Source organism: Rhinopithecus roxellana, chromosome 7 (assembly GCF_007565055.1).
Source record: "Rhinopithecus roxellana isolate Shanxi Qingling chromosome 7, ASM756505v1, whole genome shotgun sequence".
Classification (NCBI taxonomy): Eukaryota; Metazoa; Chordata; class Mammalia; order Primates; family Cercopithecidae; genus Rhinopithecus; species Rhinopithecus roxellana.
The window spans coordinates 1,984,747-2,004,678 of NC_044555.1; the positions used below are offsets into that span (position 1 = coordinate 1,984,747).

The 19,932-nt window shown below is 37.7% G+C and overlaps 1 protein-coding gene and 1 pseudogene across 5 annotated transcripts in view; one reads left to right on the top strand and one right to left on the bottom strand.

Annotated features, from left to right (window-relative positions):
- DMD (dystrophin) overlaps positions 1–19,932 on the bottom strand; it is a 2,245,117-nt gene that overhangs the window by 14,928 nt on the left and 2,210,257 nt on the right. For all 5 annotated transcript variants that reach the window (XM_030933724.1, XM_030933725.1, XM_010376798.2 and 2 more), the window contains 3 exons: positions 13,607–13,850; positions 12,637–12,760; positions 215–307 (listed from right to left, as the gene is read on the bottom strand). In XM_030933724.1, coding sequence (XP_030789584.1) covers positions 215–307; positions 12,637–12,760; positions 13,607–13,850 — 461 coding nt within the window. The remainder of the gene's footprint in view (positions 1–214; positions 308–12,636; positions 12,761–13,606; positions 13,851–19,932) is intronic.
- LOC104672935 lies at positions 3,514–4,104 on the top strand (annotated as a pseudogene).

Consider the following 19,932-nt stretch of genomic DNA (forward strand, 5'->3'; position numbering starts at 1 on the left):
TTTCTGGAAACATGTTGACTTCACAGATATTTGAATTCAGAATACTCTACACCAGAAATTCACACTTACAAATCAAATCTTTTCACCATGGACCCAAATTGCCATTCTGATACCGCATGTTGGCTTCCAGATGGAAATACACACACCAGTTGGGTAGGGAAGCGAGTGGCCTGATCCCAGCAAATCTGAGTCCCCTCTAGGTATTGGAGCTTACCTCTTGAACTAGGGAAGGAGTTGTTGAGTTGCTCCATCACCTCCTCCAACCCTGTGCTTGTGTCCTGGGGAGGACTGAGAACATCTTCCTCACCTTAATAAAAGCAAAAACAAATAATGGAAAATTACATTTATACAAAACAGATATTAAAGAAAAGGGTCATAATTACATTTTTAACACCATTATAAATTCATTTCACTTGCTCATAAATAACAAAAAAAACTCCTCAAGCTTAGTAATTAGGAAATCATTCTTTAAAGGGACGAATTCCATACAGTAGTTTATCTATATCATTACCCTTGGAGAAAAAAAAATACTGTATATCTTTTTTTTTTTTTTTTTTTTTGAGATGGAGTCTCGCTCTGTTGCCCAGGCTGAAGTGCAGTGGCACGATCTTGGCTCACTGCAACCTCTGCCTCCCAGGTTCAAACGATTCCTCTGCCTCAGCCTCCTGAGTAGCTGGGACTACAGGCATGTGCCACCACGTCCAGCTAATTTTTGTATTTTTAGTAGAGACAGGGTTTCACCATATTGGCCAGGCTGGTCTCGAACTCCTGACCTCATGATCCGCCCACCTCGGACTCCCAAAAGTGCTTGGATTACAAGCGTGAGCCACCACGCCCGGCCTACTGTGTATCTTTTTAAAAGCTGACTAGAAGAATTACTTGAAATGTGCCTCGCACATAGAAATGATAAATACATGAGATAATGAATACTCTAAATACCCTGACTTGATCATTAAACATTCTGTGTATGCAACAAAATATCGCATGTACTCCATAAATATGTACAAATATTATACTTCAGTAAAAAACAGGCCGGATGTGGTCGCTCATGCCAGTAATCCCAGCTCCTTGGGAAGCCGAGGTGGGAGAACTGTTTGATGTCAGGAATTTGAGAGCAGCCTGGGCAACACAGTGAGACTCTGTCTCTATTTAAAACAAACAAACAAACAAACAAAAAATAAAAAAAAAAGTCAATGGAAAAAGGTAAAACTGACAAACTCTCTTTTGTGCCCCATTAACAAATGTGAAACTTTGTTCTATGTAATAAAATAAGTATTACTGCACACTTGCAGTGCAGTCTCCTCAACACAAAAGAATAAGAACTGAACACTTTGCAATCACTTCATGAAGGTAAGAAGGGAGTTGAGACACTGAGGTCTTTTCTTCACTCTTTCTTTTGACATTTAACCAAAAATACAAATGAAACTCAAGTACCTTTAAACTCCAATGTAATAGAAACAAAAATAGTATGTGTCCTATATAGGTCATGAAATATGAATATTCTAAAAACTGTAGATATGGCATATACCAGAGAGTTATAATCCTTTCCTCTTTGTTACTTGGGACTACTTTATCATAATTATGTTTTGGGTTTTATAAAGAAGACATTACAAAAGTTTTGACTGTTTATGTGAGGAGAGAATGATGATCTGGAAACAAAGACACCTATGGATGGATGATATTCACTGGGATTGGAAGTCTCCTTGTAGATTTTGTGGATCTGTGTCTCCATTGTTTGTTCATGTGTTAAAGAAATACACTTCAAACAGCATTTGCAAGTAAAAGGGAAATTTCTTAGGTTCAAACAAAATTAAAGGTCCTTTGGAAGTAACTTTTCATAATATACAATCTTCCAATAGTGAAAATAACTTCTATTCAAGCTCTATTTGTTTTGCCCATTGTCACTTCCATCTAAAACAAGACCTTGCTTTAGCAAGTCAACCATAATGAACTTGCTTAGGGACAACCTCAGGTTTACATCTGACTTGGAACTGCTTCGGAAGCCAGTGAGTAAATGACTTAAATATGCTTGTCATTTCCTTTGGTCTATGCCACTTGGATTTTCATCTATGATTATAATCCTGCATTTATTCCTTTTTTTTTTTTTTTTAATACAGCAGAAGATAAAAGAATCACTGCCAATGCTAACCATTAAGACAAAATCATATTCTAGGTGGATGTGAGGCTTCATATTTTTATTAGAATGGAGGGATAAGAACGTAAGGTAGATAAAAAGCCTCAGACTATGTGAGTCTCCTGGTAACATACCACAGGAAACCTCTTTGCAATAGCAAGTACAGGAAACAGGTGCTGAAGAATTAAGGTCACGAAGCAGAAAAGGAATAGTTACAAACTCTTTCTCTCTTCTCTTTCTCTCTCTCTTCCTCCCCCCTCACACACATGCACTATTTGCTTAAGTTTATGCCTTTAGAAAAAGAAGTGAAATTCAGTATTTTTAGTTTCATTTTTCTTGCAGTTTTAAACTACCATTATCTGGTGAAGATGAAATGAATGAAATACTACCAAGAGGATCAAGATCCTGACAACTGAAGGGCTGATTACATCTCTCTGTTCCATTACTGATGCAAATTTTTGCTGAATTGGGAAACATGAGGCATTTTAATGACAGTAAGTCCACTTTAGTGAAAGTATGCCTTCCCGAATAAATCAGAACCAAGAACGACGCTCATGAACATCGATGTTAATATTTCTGACAGTTTAATTACATCATATTGGAGCTCTAGGAACTCAGTTGTACTGTGTTAAAATTCAGGCACAGTTCAATGAAGTGACTGGCATTCCTGTTCCTGAATTATTTCAAAGATCAAATTATAAAGTATAAACCTAATGATGTCAGCCCAGTTTATCTTTCCAGATAAAACTCTCTGTGAGTCTTTAATATGAGGGTCCAAGTATAATACAAATGTAAAATTGGCTTATTTGCTTTAATGGAAAACTTTTATAGCAGTGATAATTGCATCCATTCAGACATTTTTTGAGTGCCTATTACATTCTAGGTAGTATAAAAACAAGTAGAATATAATCTTGTTTTCTTCTTTTCTCAATATTTTCACGATTTCTCAAGATGGTTTTAACTCATTGTTTGTTTTTGTTTTTGTTTTTGAGATGGAGTCGTGCTCTGTCGCCCAGGCTGGAGTGCAGTGGTGGAATCTCAGCTAGCTGCAACCTCTGCCTCCCGGGTTCAAGCGATTCTCTTGCCTCAGCCTCCTGAGTAGCTGGGACTATAGGCACGTGCCACCATGCCTGGCTAATTTTTTGCATATTTTAGTAGAGATAGGATTTCACCATATCAGCCAGGAGAGTCTTGATTTCCTGACCTCGTGATCTGCTGGCCTCGGCCTCCCAAAGTGCTGGGATTACAGGCATGAGCCACCACACCCAGGCTCATCTCTTTTTAAGAATCGAAATCAGACATCACATATGTGCATGGGTAGAAGTGAATCAACTCATTGAAAAATGCTTAATGCGAGACTAGTGAACAATACAGTCAGGATGGCTAAAGGTGACCCCAAGAAACCAAAGGGCAAGATGTCTGCTTATGCCTTCTTTGTGCAGATGTGCAGAGAAGAACATAAGAAGAAAAACCCAGATTTTGCAGAATTTTCCAAGAAGTGCTCTGAGAGGTGGAAGACAATGTCCAGGAAAGAGAAATCTAAATTTGATGAAATAGCAAAGGCAGATAAAGTGCACTATGATCGGGAAATGAAGGATTATGGACCAGCTAAGGGAGGCAAGAAGAAGAAGGATCCTAATGCTCCCAAAAGGCTACCATCTGGATTCTTCCTGTTCTGTTCAGAATTCCACCCCAAGATCAAATCCACAAACCCTGGCATCTCTATTGGAGATGTGGCAAAAAAGCTGGGTGAGATGTGGAATAATTTAAATGACAGTGAAAAGCAGCCTTACATCACTAAGGCAGCAAAGCTGAAGGAGAAGTATGAGAAGGATGTTGCTGACTATAAGTCGAAAGGAAAGTTTGATGGTGCAAAGGGTCCTGCTAAAGTTGCCTGGAAAAAGGTTGAAGAGGAAGATGAAGAGGAGGAGGAAGAAAAGGAAGAGGAGAAGGAGGAGGAGGATGAATAAAGAAACTATCTGTCAAAAAAAAGAAAAATGCTTAATGCCTAATATTTTCTGTGTCAGAATATATTGTAAAAGTTAAAACAGCTAAATGAAACCTGAAGTTAAAGTAATACCATTGTAATATTTGATACTAACCCAGATTTTTAAAATGCCTTTTAAAAACCACAAAAGTTTAAAAAACAGTAAGATTAATTTATTTATTCAAATATTTATTAAAATCCAACTATTGTTCACTGACGATATATCAATAAGCAAACAAACCCCACCCAGACACTCTCTCTGTGAAACTCGCATTCTTATGGAGGCACACAGGCTTAACAAGTAAATAAGTAAACTATATAGGTATGTTGAGTGGTGATGAATACTCTGAGGAGAGGGCTAGCAAGGGACAATGAGAGTCATCAGAAAGTGGAGTCTTGGAAGTCCTCATTGATGAGATGCAGTTGAGCAAAAGCTTTAAGAACTGGAGGGTATGAGTTGCACAAGTATTTGAGGGAAAAGTGCTCCACACAGAAGGACTGGCAAATGTAAAGACTCTGAGAGGGGAGTGTGACTGGCTTGCTCAAGTACACCAAGAAATCCAATGTAGATAAAGCAGAGTGAACAAGAGCTGGGAAAACAGTTCTTCCCTCGCCTGGGAATTTGGATGTGGCCACATAACCTGCTTTGGAAAATGGAATGTAACCAGGCATGACAAAAGTAGAGGCTTAGAATGTCTTTGCATGGTTGGGGTTGCCCTCTTGTGCTTATGTGCACAAGAAGCATATGGCCCAGGTAGCTTGCTGGCCCAACAAGGATGACAGACATGTTGAACAGATCTGAACCCAGACCACAACTTGGTGTCAAGTCCAGCTGAGTGCCAGCAAAAGTTCAGTCAAACAACAGATGCATGAACAAGAAATATGCAACTTGAGAATTTTGTGGTTATTTGTTATGCAGCAACAGCTGACTGATACACTATTATGGGCATCAAACAAGCCAGATACAATATTTATGGTTTGTCTAATAATACACTATGTAGCTACAACATAATAGGTGTAGTATTAATCCATTTTCACACTGCTATAGAGATACTACCTGAGACTGGGTAATTTATAAAGGAAAGAGGTTTAATTGACTCTCAGTTCCAGATGGCTGGGGAGGTCGCAGGAGGCCTCATGATTATAAGCTTACAATCATGGTGGAAGGCAAAGAGGAAGCAAGGCACCTCTTATATGGCAGCAGGAGAGAGAGAGAGAGAGAGAGAGAGAGAGAGAGAGAGAGACAGAGAGAGACAGAGAGAGAGAGACAGAGAGAGAGAGAGAGAGAGACAGAGAGAGAGAGAGAGAGAGAGAGAGAGAGAGAGAGAGAGAGAAGGGGGGAGAGAGAGTGAAGGGGAAGTGTCACACACTTTTAAAACCATCAGCTCTCCTGAGAACTCACTCACTATCACAAGAATAGCATGGAGGAAAACTTCTTCATGATACAATCACCTCCCACCAGGTCCCTCCCCTGACGCGTGGGGATTACAATTCGAGATGAGATTTGGGTGGGAACACAGAGCCAAACCATAAATTGGCAACCCCCAAATATTTCTGACTCTAACAATAATACCTGTCATCACAAGCTCCTCATCATCAAAAACAAAACAAAAACACCTTTTCATTTTTTTTCATTTATTCAACAAGAAAATACTTATTGAGTTCCAATTTCACACTAGAGACTTGCACAGCCCTTATCCCTAATTCATGGATTCACTGCCTGCTCAAATAGCATATTGCTAGTGTTTGGGGGATTTTAAACTTAGTTGATGATAATTCTTTTTTTTTTCCAGGTAGATATTTTAATGTAACAATATAATAATGATATAGGCAATGATATAATCAATTATATGATTTCAAATTTCACATTGTAATTATCCTTTAAGAAATTGCTATTTATATAGTTTTGGTGAAATTGCAAAGAAAAAAATTCACAATGATCTGAAAATGCTATTAAAATACTCCCCCCCTTTTTTTTCAACTACATATCTCTATGAGGTCAGACTTGGACAAAACAACATAACAGATGCAATGCAGAAGCAGAAAAGAGCCCAGCTGTCCTCTGTTAATATTAATATTATAAGATATTAAAGAGATTTGCAAAAATGTAAAGTGACACCACTATGTAAAATGATAAAATGATAGTCAAAATGTAAAATAGCCACTTTTTAAAATGTGGCTGCTAGAAGACTTTAAAATACATTATTTGTTGTTTGAGATATTTTTTTCATATGATATGCAATATGCATTAACATGATTTTATTATTGCTTTTAAAAAATAAATAAATATTTAAAAATTGTGAAAATGTAGATATAAGTTCCCCAAACTGACACCCCCCACCACCACCAGCACCAAGAATTCTGGTTCCATAGGAATGGGCTTGGGCCTGGAAATACTCATTTTGTATAATCCCTCCAGGTGATTATGATGCAGGCAGTCCTCATCTACCCTTCAGACAGGTGCTGTCTAAGGCCCCTCCCACTCCTAAAGTGTAAACAGAAAGAATGAAGAGAAATATATTATTTTAGGGTTAATGGAGAGATCTGAAATGGTGTTTTTGTTTCCTCTGTGTAGATTTCAGGGCCAGTCATGTGACCTCACTGCAAACAAGTTTTTTTTTGTGTCAATGGGTGGCAATTCTTTAACACTTAAACTTGACTCTACTCCAAGGTGATTTCCACAAACACACATAAATAATAGATGTCAGTGTGGATGTAGTGAAAACAGAACACTTTTACACTGCTGGTGGGAATGTAAACTAGGACAACCACTATGGAAAACACTATGGAGGCTCCTTAAAGGGCTAAAATGTAGAACTACCATTTGATCCAGCAGTCCCATTACTGGGTATCTACCCAAAGGAAAGGAAGTCCTTATGTGAAAAATATACTTGCATACCAAGATTATAGCAGCGCAATGCATAATTGCAGAAATATGGAACCAGCTTAAATGCCCATCAACCAACGAGTGGATAAAGAAAATGCAGTGTATACATGTGTGTGTGTATATATATATATATATATATATATATATATATATACCCCATGGAATACTACTCAGCCACAAAAAGGAATGAAATAATGGCATTCATAGCAACCTGGATGGAGTTGGAGACCATTATTCTAAGTAAAGTAGCTCAGGAATAGACAACCAAACATTGTATGTTCTCACTTATAAGTGGGAGTTAAGCTATGCAGATACAAAGGCATAAGAATGATACAGTGGACTCTGGGGACTCGGGGGGAAGGGTGGGAGTGCGGTGAAGGATAAAAGGCTGCACGTTGGGTACAGTGTACACTGCTCAGGTGATGGGTGCACCAAAATGTCAGAAATCACCACCGAACAACTTATTCATGTAACCAAACACTACCTATTCCCTGAAAACTATTGAAATAATGAAAAGAAAAATAATGTTTTTTGGATTATTAGCTAGTTAGTCTTCTTGGCTTGTCTGATTGTGGTCCAAATAAATCACTGAAACATTTTTTAAAATACGGAAAGACATAGTCAAAGTTAAACAGTACCGTGATACAGCACAATATGATAGTCTCCTTTAATCACTGTTGAAATGAAGAAAAAATAAGTCGGATGACTGAATTTAATCTGAGAAAAAAGAAAAGGAATGCTTTGCCATGGCAAGATATTCTTCAGTCTTCTGAAACATAACGATGGTTTCAGATCCCTTTCTTGAAAGGATGATATGCCATCTGACTCACTTCCCTTACTTTGACTCAAATGCTGATAATGGTTCTATTTACTTAAAAAGTGATTTTAGCCAGAACCTATGCAGCCTATGCAGAATAGACACAAGAATCACTCCTGTGATTCTGTCTGAATCTAAATAAATTATTTTCTTTTAAAAAAGGAGCTGTGTACAAGAAATTATTTTTTCTTATAAAGGGGACTGTGTATGAGCAAATACGCCCACCAACATTTTTCTTTGGATTTTAACCAGTTTCCAACTTGATGTGTTATTATCTTACTACTTGTGTATTTCCTGCCTTTCTCCAGTATTTTTTAGAAGAAAAAGCACAATGATTTATCCAATACCCAACATTTGGCTTCAATTAATTTTTTTCCTCATGATATAGGACAGATGCTTTCAATTTCACACATAAATTCTGTGTGTAACATCTTTAATATATTATGGTGTACAATGTTGGTGCTGATTACCAGCTGATCGGTTTTGAATGTTGGTGAAAGCTAAATATCTTAAAAGTGTGGGCTGTTCCATGTGTACACAAGAATGTATTGTGTTTGATTTCCAAAAAATTAACTCAATAAGCACTTTACTGATTGTTGCACAGAGTGTTCTCACATAGTAATGACAATGAGCAAGACTTATATCCTGTCCTTAAGGAGCTTAAGTTCTAGGGAGTTGTAGGCAGAAGAAAGAAGTACTAGTAACTGCCTGAAAACATGGCCGGGTGTGGTGGCTCACGCCTGTAATCCCAGCACTTTGGGAGGCTGAGGCGGGTGGATTGCTTGAGGTCAGGAGTTCAAGAACAGCCTGGCCAACATGGTGAAACCCTATCTCTACTAAAAATACAAGAAAAATTAGCCAGGCATGGCGGCAGGCTTGTAATCCCAGCTACTCGGGAGGGTGAGGCAGGAGAATTGCTTGAACTCAGGAGGTGGAGGTTGCAGTAAGCCGAGATCGTGCTGCTGCACTCCAGCCTGGGCAATAAAGCGAGACTTCGTCTCACACAAAAGAAACAGCAACAACAACACCACCAACAACACCAGAACGATATAACGCATGATTAAGTTCCAAAAGAAAACTCACTGAGTGAAAAGAAAGGATGCTATATTTCAGGTAAAGAACATAATGTACTCAAGGCCAAAGAGCACATTTATTTATTCTGTTGTCAAACAGAAGGCATAAAATGCTTACGGAGGGGAATAATATGATATCATTTGAATGGCAGAAGAGGAACTGAAGTATCCGGAAGATAGCTTAGAAAGGGAGAGAGACCAAAGGCAGAGGAACCAATTAGGAAAGTATTCATATTGTCTGTTCAGGTAATACATGATGAGGACTAAATTTGGGTAGAAGTAGCTGAATTGAAAAATTTTGCTCTTTTTTATAAGTAGCAAAACAGACTGACCTTGGTGACTGGATTGATGGTGGTGGAACATAGCTAAGGAAGGCAGGTAAAGGAAGAATATGTAGAAAATGACTTTTTATAGATTGGGAAATTGGAAGAGATGTTCCAAAGGTTGATCATGATTTCAGATTGGGCTCTATTTTTATTTATAATTCTATCCAGAAGATGCTCAGGTGGGAGGTCTGGGCTGGAAATCTTGACTTAAGAGTTGTCGACATAGCAGAAGCCAAAGAATGGAAGGAGTGCCCAGGGAGAGTGAAGAAGGGTGAAGGGGATGGAGAATCTTGAGGAAAACCTTGATGTGATATACTGAGGATACCTTACCTATATGGTAATCTGGCATAAAACATTTAACCTGAACCCAATCACTTGGATACAAGCAGACAAATTCAAATTGGGGGACATCCTACAAAACATCTAGCCCGACCTCTTCTAATATATCAATGTCATGAAAGATTTAAAGAGGCTGGGAAAGTGCTTCAGATTAAAGGAGACTACACGGACATAACAAAATGCAAAGCTGCGCCTTCATTGATCCTGAATGAAAAATATCGCTATAAAGAATATTAATAGGCATAATTGGAGGTATCTGAATTTAAGTTCTACATTAGATAACAGTATTGTTCTTTTTTGAGCGTGATAACTGTGCTTATGTAAGAATATCTTTCATTTTAGAAGACACATGTTCAAGTGTTTCGGGGTGAAGTGTTATGTATGAAACATAACCACTGAGTGGATCAGTGAAAAAAAATCAACAAACTATATACACACATGAATATGATTAAATATGCACATAAAATATAAGCACATTCAGTATATAGATACGTTAAAATACAGATATACATGTTAATCTAAATAAATATATGCAATCCATTTAACAACACATGAATGTAAAAGTACATAAATAGATATAAAGCAAATGTGGCAAACTGTTGAATTAATTGCAATTTTGCCATAAGTCTGAAATTGTTCTAAATAAAAAGCTAGGGAGCCATTATGTCATAAACCTCAAATGTACATGATAAATTTTATTTTTTAAAAAGCAAAGGAACAGTTTACTTTTTAAATAAACAAAATATAAAATACTTCACAAAACAGTAATCTGGTGGAAAGTTAGGAGTCATCAGAGATAAGGAGTTGTTCGGACATCATAGATTTGTGTATGGAGCCCATGAGAGCCAACAGAGGATAAACATTGTTAATTTCCATTTTGTTCTGTATTTGCTTCCTTCAATAGAATGTAAGTTTCATTAGCACATTGTCTCAGTAAGAACTGTACAGAACACAAATGGTACATAGAGACTCAGTGATAAGTATTTCATGGCTTGAGGAAATATATTGACTCTTTAGACACATCACCTAGTATGACTTGTCTCATGTTTCACTTAAAAGAAAATCAATCGTTGGGGTTGTATATTTAAAGAATGCAGCTCTATCCAGAATGTGGTTCAGCAAATCCCAGCCTTATATCTCAAACCTTCAAAGCACGAGGATACACACTGCATTTATTTAAACACCTGTGTGCATCCTTCAAGAAGACGGTAAGGTTTTTTTCCTTTTTAAATGAAGTTAGCTTATGCAGTTTGATATGGTTTGGTTCTGTGTCCCCACCCAAATCTCATGTTGAATTGTAATCCCCATGTGCTGTGGGAGGGATCTGGTGGGAGGTGATTGGATCATGGGGGCGGTTTCCCCCATGCTGTTCTCATGATAGTGAGTTCGTGTAAGATCTGATGGTTTAAAAGTGTGGCAGTTCCCCCCTTGTTGTCTCTCTCCTGCCGCTATGTAGCACAGGCCTTGCTTCCCCTTCCCCTTCCCCCATGAGTGTAAGTTTCCTGAGGCCTCCCCAGCCATGTGGAATTGAGGCAATAAACCTCTTTTCTTCATAAATTACCCAGTCTCAGGTAGTTCTTTATAGCCATGTGAAAACAGACTAATACACAGTTCAAGAAAAAGTACCTTTGAATTCAGTCTTTTCTTTTAGAGGACAAATGTAACCACACAGCTTATCCATTTTATACCAGCAAGTTATCTCTTAGCTTAACTCAGCCATTGGAATATAGCACTTTTGTCCTGGTATCCAGTTCTATCATGATCTTTTTAGCTCCACAGATCATCAGGTCTACATCCTAATGTGCATTTTAATTTGGGTGCTTTAACAGGTATGCTGCCTAATCCCCATTGTTAACAACCTAAATAATCAATGCTTCTAAGCACCCAGGGCTCTGAATCTCACCACTAAAAATATCTGACTTAGTTTCATATGCTTTACTTAAAAATGGGGGAAAATCCTGAAGTAGAAAAAAAGCAAGAGATACTAAAGCTCAGTTGTTTTCAGAATTTACCGACTTTGCAAATGCATACAATAGTTTTTCATGTAGTGTGCTACCATTTACAATCCCAACAGTTTATTAGCTATAGTCAGATCTCAGGTGGAGAATGTGACACAGAGGTTGCCTTAAATCATGGAGCTGTAGTAAATTCAGGAAAACAACCTCAAACATATCCTTTTCCTTCTCAAAAAAATCAAAACCTGGCTTTCCTACAAGGTTTGGCTTCTCCAGAGGAGGATGTGCCTCTTCCCACTGCTCCAGGTTCTTGAACTTCATCACATTTATTTCAGCCACCCTGTCTCTTTCCTCAGAAATGCTCACCTCCTCAGAGCCCTCATCCATCTTCTTCAACATCTTTTCCATCCTGATCTACCACTGTCGTCACGATAAGGACCTCACCCCTCTGCTGATAAGCTCTGCAACGTTGGTCTCATCAATTCCATGAACTGCACTCTTACCCCTCCCCCTCAGTGATCTTCAAGTAAAATCTTCAGCAGCTCACTGGGAGGCACCATCTTAGATGTATAAATTGCTTGAAAGTATTTTACTTCCACGATATCCAACTTTTGAATTTTCCTGACTGTGATCTCCAAATTTTTCACCATAAAACTCACCCACACCCTTGACTTTTCCTTTCTGTCCTATCCATTTTGGTTAAGGCACTTTGCCTCTCTTTATTCTACCCTCACGGAGGAGCTCAAGTATGAAATGAATTCCTGAACACACCATCATATCAGGCAATAGAGCTGTAAGTGTACAGAATCAGTGAGTCACAGGTCTTTTCTATTCTATGAGGTAAGATTGAGAGGACCAAGTTAGTCGCGAATCTTGGCCTTGGCAACTGCCTCCTAACTGGTCTTCTCACCTATACTAGTTTTCTGTGGGCCAGATAGAGCTGCCAGAATACATCTTTTTAGAATTTTCTTTTTAGATTTTTTTCACCTGGTATATGATTTTCAGTGGCTCCCTGATACCGAAATGAGTCAAACACCTATGGCCAAACATTTCTGTTACTATAATGTGACTCTACCTTTCTTCAGATAACAAAATCTGAGAGTAGCTAGGACACTTACCCATGGAGTCCGAAGTTTGACTGCCAACCACTCGGAGCAGCATAGGCTGACTGCTGTCGGACCTCTGTAGAGAGGTAGAAGGAGAGGACACCGTTGTGCCATTCACTTTGGCCTCTGCCTGGGGCTAAGTCATCCAAAAGAAAACATAATTACTTTTAATAATAAACATAGAAATGTATAAACATGAAAATATTAAAGACACTCAGGACTCATAAATTTTGACCCTTCCTACTTTAGAAGCCCTCCCAAAGATTAATTTGGGATATTTCACTGTTGATACAATCCATGGATACTGTCTTTGTATCTGAACTGTGCTCCCTTATAAATTTGAGAAAAAATTAGAGCTACACTGGAATGAGACTATAAATCATTACATTAAATAACTGGAAGATTTAGAAGGTCATGTGAGAATGATGACACTATGTGAGAACTCAAAACTGTAGTGGAAAATTCATATCTTTGTGAAGTATTAAGTAACAAGATAGAACATAATTCAAAATGTAAAATTCCCAGAAAGCCAGAACTGTGTCCAGGTAGGTCTTCTGGCGATGCAGTATCTTGCTAGGTTTTCAATGGAGGCTTAAAGAACTAAATATTAGGGATTAGGAGAAAAAAACACAAAGGTATACCAGAATATATAACTAATTGCAAATGAAATAGTTCCATTTCAAGAAGTGAAATATTCACTTTTAGAGAACTAGTGGAAACCTTTTGGCGTTTTTTTCCCCAAGATGTATTTCAAATTGGTCAAGAAAAAACCACTTTGGTAGGAAACAATATTGAATAAACACAAAAAAGACACACTAGTTTTTCTATCTCCTCTACTTCTATCCTTTGATACCTATCACTTTGCCAGGCACATACCAAGCACTTAAGAACTGACGCTTGTTACACCTATAAAAAGTGCTCTCTGCGGTTTAGTTTTAAGAGGGAAAATGAATGTTTGTAAAAATCCCATCTCTCTCCTCACTTGCTCCAGCAGCTGCCTTAGCCTATGTAACTGTGACTCCAGCTGTTTATTGTGGTCTTCCAGGATTTGCATCCTGGCTTCCAGGCGACCTTTGTGTTGACGCAGTAGCTTGGCCTCAGCAATGAGCTCAGCATCCCGGGGACTCTGGGGAGAGGTGGGCATCATTTCAGGAGGGGACGGCAGTGGGGACAGGCCTTTATGTTCGTGCTGCTGCTTTAGACGGTCATATTCTGCTTGCAGATTCCTATTGGCATCAAAGAAGTCAAAAAGAAAAAAAAAAAAAAGAAAAAGAAAAAGAAGAAAAAAAGTAATTTGAATATCATCACCAAATTTTATATACCATGGTAGATAGATGCATCTGACTGCCACCAAAGAACAGCAAGCAAAAGAGAGGCACTAATGAATGGTTTTAATGATGACAATCTTACCAGTGCTAAAAGAACAAAACAAAATGTGAAGCTTTTGAATGATGTGTGAAGGGAGCCATGCTTTTCAATTTTTTATGTTATGCTAAAAGCCTCATGAGTGCTATGTTCAGATAAGTAAGCAGTAAAGGATTTAATCACTTTGTAAGTATTTCTTTATAATGTCATGAGATTAAAAATGTTACACCTCTACAACACTTTAGTTTGCTTTAAACATTAGCAGATATTTTCAACAGAAATGTATAAGGATGGAGTACATATACCCATGTTCCTACCACCTCACCTTGATAAGTTTATCATTTGCCGTATTTTCTTCAAAAGTGTTTTGAAGAAAGAAAGGATAACAGCCAAAGCAGAAGCTCCCTCACATGCCCACCTCAATGCCATACCATTCTCTCCTCCCCACTGCCCTCAAGGAGATAATGCCACACTGAATTTCATGCCCAGTGTTACCATGAATGCATAGACAAATACTAGGTTGAACTTAAAGATGCTGATGTTTGCCCGTATTTTTCTTTCACCTACAAAACCACCCATTTTATGTGATTCAATCTAATGGCATTATTTTGCACGTTCTTAAACTTTAAATTTAAAAACTTCATGTTTAAGAATATACATACCATTCTAAGAGTTGCTTTTTGCCTTCAACACCATTTTGGAGATTTCTCCAGGTCGATACATAATAGTTTGCTATTTGAACTGCTGTAAGGTATTACTATTCTGTTGCTTGAATATGCCAACATTTTCCTGTCCATGGACATTTAGGTTGTTTATAACTTTTCACTGTTATAAACAATGATGCAATGAACTTCTTTTATATACCTGTCTCCTTGGATACCTGTTTAAGAGATTCTTTACAGAATATAGTTTGATGTGGAATTGTTGGATCTTAGCAACATCTTCAACATTGCTACGTGTCACCGAATTGCTCTGGGTGACAAATCGGTGGTTTTACCAATTTACTGTCTTTTCAGTAGTGAATAAGGTTTTCCATTTGGCCCACCTCCTCATCAAATACTTGGTGTTATCAGACATTTAAGTTTTAGCTAACCTGATGGGTGCATTTTAATTTGCACATACATCCCTGATTACTGGTGAGGTTAAACTTCTTCCATGTTAACTGGCTTTTCATGCTTCCTTTACCCATTTTCCTGCTGAATTGTCTTATTCTTATTAAAGTTTTGGATATGTTCTAGATGCTAATCCACTGTTAGTTATGTGCATGGCAAATATGATCTCCTACCCTTATCTTAGTGTAGCTTATCTTTAACTTTGTTTATGGCATCCTATGGTATAAAAGATGTACATTTTAACATATCCCTCTATGTTCTCTGCTTTTGATATTTTGTTCATGAAAATCTTTTCTTACACCTATATTTTTAAAGTTTAAAATTTGGTTTTTCACATTTAGGACTTTACCCAGAATCAGTTTTGATGCTTGCTGTGAACATGCGATCTAATTTTACTTTTCCCCCATGGATAAACTATGAAGCCAATCTCATTCATTGTATAGTCCCTCTATTTCCCCCTGATTTCTAACGATGCCTCTGCAAAACATCAAGTGGCCATAAATACTCTGAGCTCTCTATTCTAGTCTGTGGTTCTATCTGTATATCCCTGTGTAGATCCCACTCTCCAATTTTAAATCAATTGATGTCTGATAGGCCTTCTCAGCCCACTTTGTTTTTCCTCAAAATTGTCTTGACTATTCTGACCCGTTTGATCTTCTCCATGATTTTAGTGTCTATTTTTCTGATTTTTATGAAAATGTTTGTTGAAATTTTGAGTTTGAATTACACTGAATTCATAGGTTAAACTGGGAAGAACTAAGTTCATAATAATTGAGTCTTCACATCCAAGAATGCGGTGAAGCTCCTTACTTACTGTAGTCTCATTTTATGTCCATTAATAATGTTTTACTTGTCACTCTTTTTTTTCCCTCTTGCTTTACAGGTTGAATAAGTCATTTATTTTTTATTTTTAATGAACACACGTAGGGTTATATATTTCTTCCTTGGTACCGCTTTAATTATATACCAAACGTTTTTATATACATCAATTGATTCAATTCAGTGCCTTATGTTTTGTAATTCTTTTTTTTTTTTTTTTTTATTATACTTTAAGTTCTAGGGTACATGTGTTTTGTAATTCTTACGGTGATTTTTTTGTTTTTTAAGTTAACACATAGTCATTTAGGAGCACAGTGGTTATATTTCCATTTCCACTTCTTAGTGCATTTCTAATTTAATTGCATTTCAATCAGAGAATACCTGTATGATACTGATCCTTTGAAATTTAGCAATACTGCTTTTTGTGACCTAGTTCATAGTCACTTTCTAAAAATGTTCATTGAGTACTTGAAACAATGCGTATTTTTCCATTGGAAAGACGGAGTCTTTAAATACATAGTGTGCTGCTTTTGTTGTTAAAGTCGTCTATATCTTTACTAATTTTTGATTATTTGTAGCTATCAATTTTTGTTAGAGGAGTGTTGAAATATAATTATGGATTCATTAGTTTCTCCTTGTAATTCTATCATAATTCACTTTTTATATTTCTGGACCTATGTAGTTAGATGCACAAAAGATCCTGATTGTTCTTGTACTGTTTCTATGTAGTATACTATTTGTTCCTAATAATGTTTATTGCCATAAATTTTGTTCCATTTAAAGGTTTCTATGGCTATTCCACTTTCTTTTGGTTATATTTGGTTAATGTCCAAATAAATATAAATAGTATTAGCACATGTGAAGGTCCCAAATGCTTTAGGATTTACTGAGAATACAATTCCAATTGAGGACACTTCTGATATTTGATACCCAGTGACTGATTACAACTCTTGACATCCTTCTTCTGGTTGTGACAAATACCAAAATAAGATGACATATTTCTGTTGTTCACAGATGATATTTCATCAGGTGAGAGAAATTCCTATCCACAAATGTGGGAGATCTATATCAATGAGAAAAGACACGAAATGTAAGTAGTGAGTAGCCAAGAAGAGTTTTCCCATTGTCCAGTTTGAGAAAGCAAGATCACCTCATGACCAGGTCTCCTAAGTATTTTCTGTTGTCCCATACTCGGAATGAACATTCCACAGGGGACGGCATGTCTTCCAAAATGCTCAGTTTCAAAAGGCTGGATCTCCACACTGAAGCAGAAATAAAACCCAATCTACTCTTGTTTTTTTCTTTGTTTTGCTTCATTTTCTTTCATTCTACCCAGTACCTAACATTACAGGGTTTCCAGGAATTTAAAGTCATGCAGAAAATCAATGTATGATCTTTTTCATCTACAGAAATAGAATCTCCTATCTGTACTGATTGAAATCCTATTGCTATCAGTCTTCAAGGGTAGTTGTTTGTATAGTTTATTTCATAGCAATCTGATCTGACAAAGCAATGATGAGAAGAGATTCATCAAAGTAAGTATACCTTTAGTCAGATTCTGCACACGGGTCCTCTGGGTGTGCACCAATGTATGTAACTGTCCACATTAATTAAATCTAATTTCTGACAACTTAACTGGCAATCGGTTCAGTGTTTCTGTGAACTTGAAGCAGTATCCAATGTTCACAAGGTCTCATTCCATAGGAATTACTTTCTATTTTTCCCTCTTCATGAAAAGAAAACTTCAACAAAATGTTCTAACTGGCAACACTTTTTATGTAAAATCCTATTCAAATTTTTCTTTCTACCAGATTGGGTCATCCATGGTGTTCCTTTTGAAAACAGTTTTTAGACATGGACCTCAGGATAGTACAATAAGCCATTACTGTCTTCCTATTTTTCACAAAAATGCTGACAGGAGACTGCCTTTTCTAGAGAGATCTTCCTTGGTGTCTTGATCCTGTGGGTTTAGTTGTCCACAAGGCTCTTCCTTTATGATTTATTTATAAGTACCCTTGTTCGAGAGGCATGGTTTAGTATATACAACACATTACATTTCTGTTTTGGTGGTTTCCAGTGAAAAACAGAAAAGGCTCATTTTAATCAGCCGAAGCTTCTCAAAGCTGAGCTGTAAAGAATATCAATTGCTCAATGCAGGCCTTTCTTTCCTTCTCAGATGTTAGAAATTTCTCTTGGGAGCACATTTCCTTAAAGACTCACATCCTTCTTCAATTCTGGAAGATTCTCGCTATTACAGCTTCAAATATTACTTCTCTACCATTTCCTCCATTCTCTTCTTCTGAAACCTCTCAAATACACTCGTAAATAAACCTCTAAATTCCAGTAAGGTATACTGTAGAGCCTGTGGTCAATTCTCCATCTCTCCTAATTGCTCATTTATATTTCTTATCTTTTTCTGTGAGTGTTGTGCATAGTAATATTCTCAGCATCATCTTCTAATTCCCTTGCCTTCTCTGACAGGGCAAAGTCTAGAATTTATCCTGTATATTGAGTTTAGTAACTTCAATGACTAGTTTTTTTTGGCAAAGGTATCTTTTTTTCAGACATAGTTATATTTCATCCATCTCTGTTTCATAGTTTCTTGTTATTTTAGTGAATGGTACCCCTTATTTATGCCTTTAAGCATCTTTTTATTTTTATTTTTATTTTTTGAGACGGAGGCTGGAGTGCAGTGGCATGATCTCGGCTCACTGCAACCACCTCCTCCCGGGTTCAAGCGACTCTCCTGCCTCAGCCTCCTGAGTAGCTGGGATTAGGGGTGCCTGCCACCATACCCAGCTAATTTTTGTATTTTTAGTAGAGGCAGGGTTTCACCATGTTGGGCAGGCTGGTCTTGAACTCCTGACCTCAGGTGATCCACCCACCTCAGCCTCCCAAAGTGCTGGGATTACAGGTGTGAGCCACAGCACCTGGTCTAAGCATCTTAAATGTACTTAAAAATCTTTGTTGTACTAGTCTATCACTTTGCTTTCTTCTAGAATTAATTCATCTTCTTTTTTTTTTTTTTTTTTTTTTTTTGAGATAGGGTCTCACTCTGTTGCCCAGGATGGAGTGCAGTGGCACAATTATGGCTCACTGCAGCCTCAACCTCCTGGGCTCAAGCGATCCTCCTATCTCAGCCTCCTGAGTAGTTGGGACTACAGGCATGTACCACCATGCCTGGCTGATATTTTTTAAATTATTTTTTGTAAAGATGGCACCTCACTACATTGCCCTGGCTAGTTTCAAACTCCTAGGCTCAAGCAGTCCTCCCACCTTGGCCTCCCAAAGTGATAGGATTACAGGTATGAGCCACTGTTCCCAGCCTAATTCGTTTTCTGATGTTTAACTTGGGTGGGGGTGCCATCCCATTTCTTCATGTATTTTGGATCTTGGTTTGGAGACAAATTTTGCAGGGGATGTTTTGCATGTGTATATTTTCTGTTATTCTTGCGTGTGTGTATTTTCTATTTTCCTCTCTTTTTAAATTCATTCTCTCTCAGGTGGTTTTATGGCTGCTCCCAGCCATACCCAGGGGCTTAGAGTTTAGAGCTACATCTGTTGGTAGTGTGCAGCTCCTACATTGAGTGATACAGAGATATCGCTCATTTCATTGCCAGGCAGTATCTAGATTGGTTCAGGTCCTGGTTTTGAGGCTGTGATGCTCTCTTTCCCAGCTGCGCATCTTTGCCTCTTCCCCTGGCTCTATGCATTAGGACCATAGCTGCGTATAAGCTGTAGATCCCTGCAGCAAAATGTTTCTTTTCATGTTGCTTTTAAGTGTAAGTGTGTATGTGTATGTGTCTCTCTCTAGGTGTGTTTTTGTGGGGCTCTGGGCCACCACCTTGTAAGGAGAATTTCAATCCCTGTTACTACAGCAGGAGCTGAAAGCCCACAAATTTAGCCCCACTTACAACTCACGAAGTCCTGTTTTGCTTTTTTTTTTTTTTTTTTTTTTTTGAGACGGAGTCTCGCTCTGTCACCCAGGCTGGAGTGCAGTGGCCACATCTCA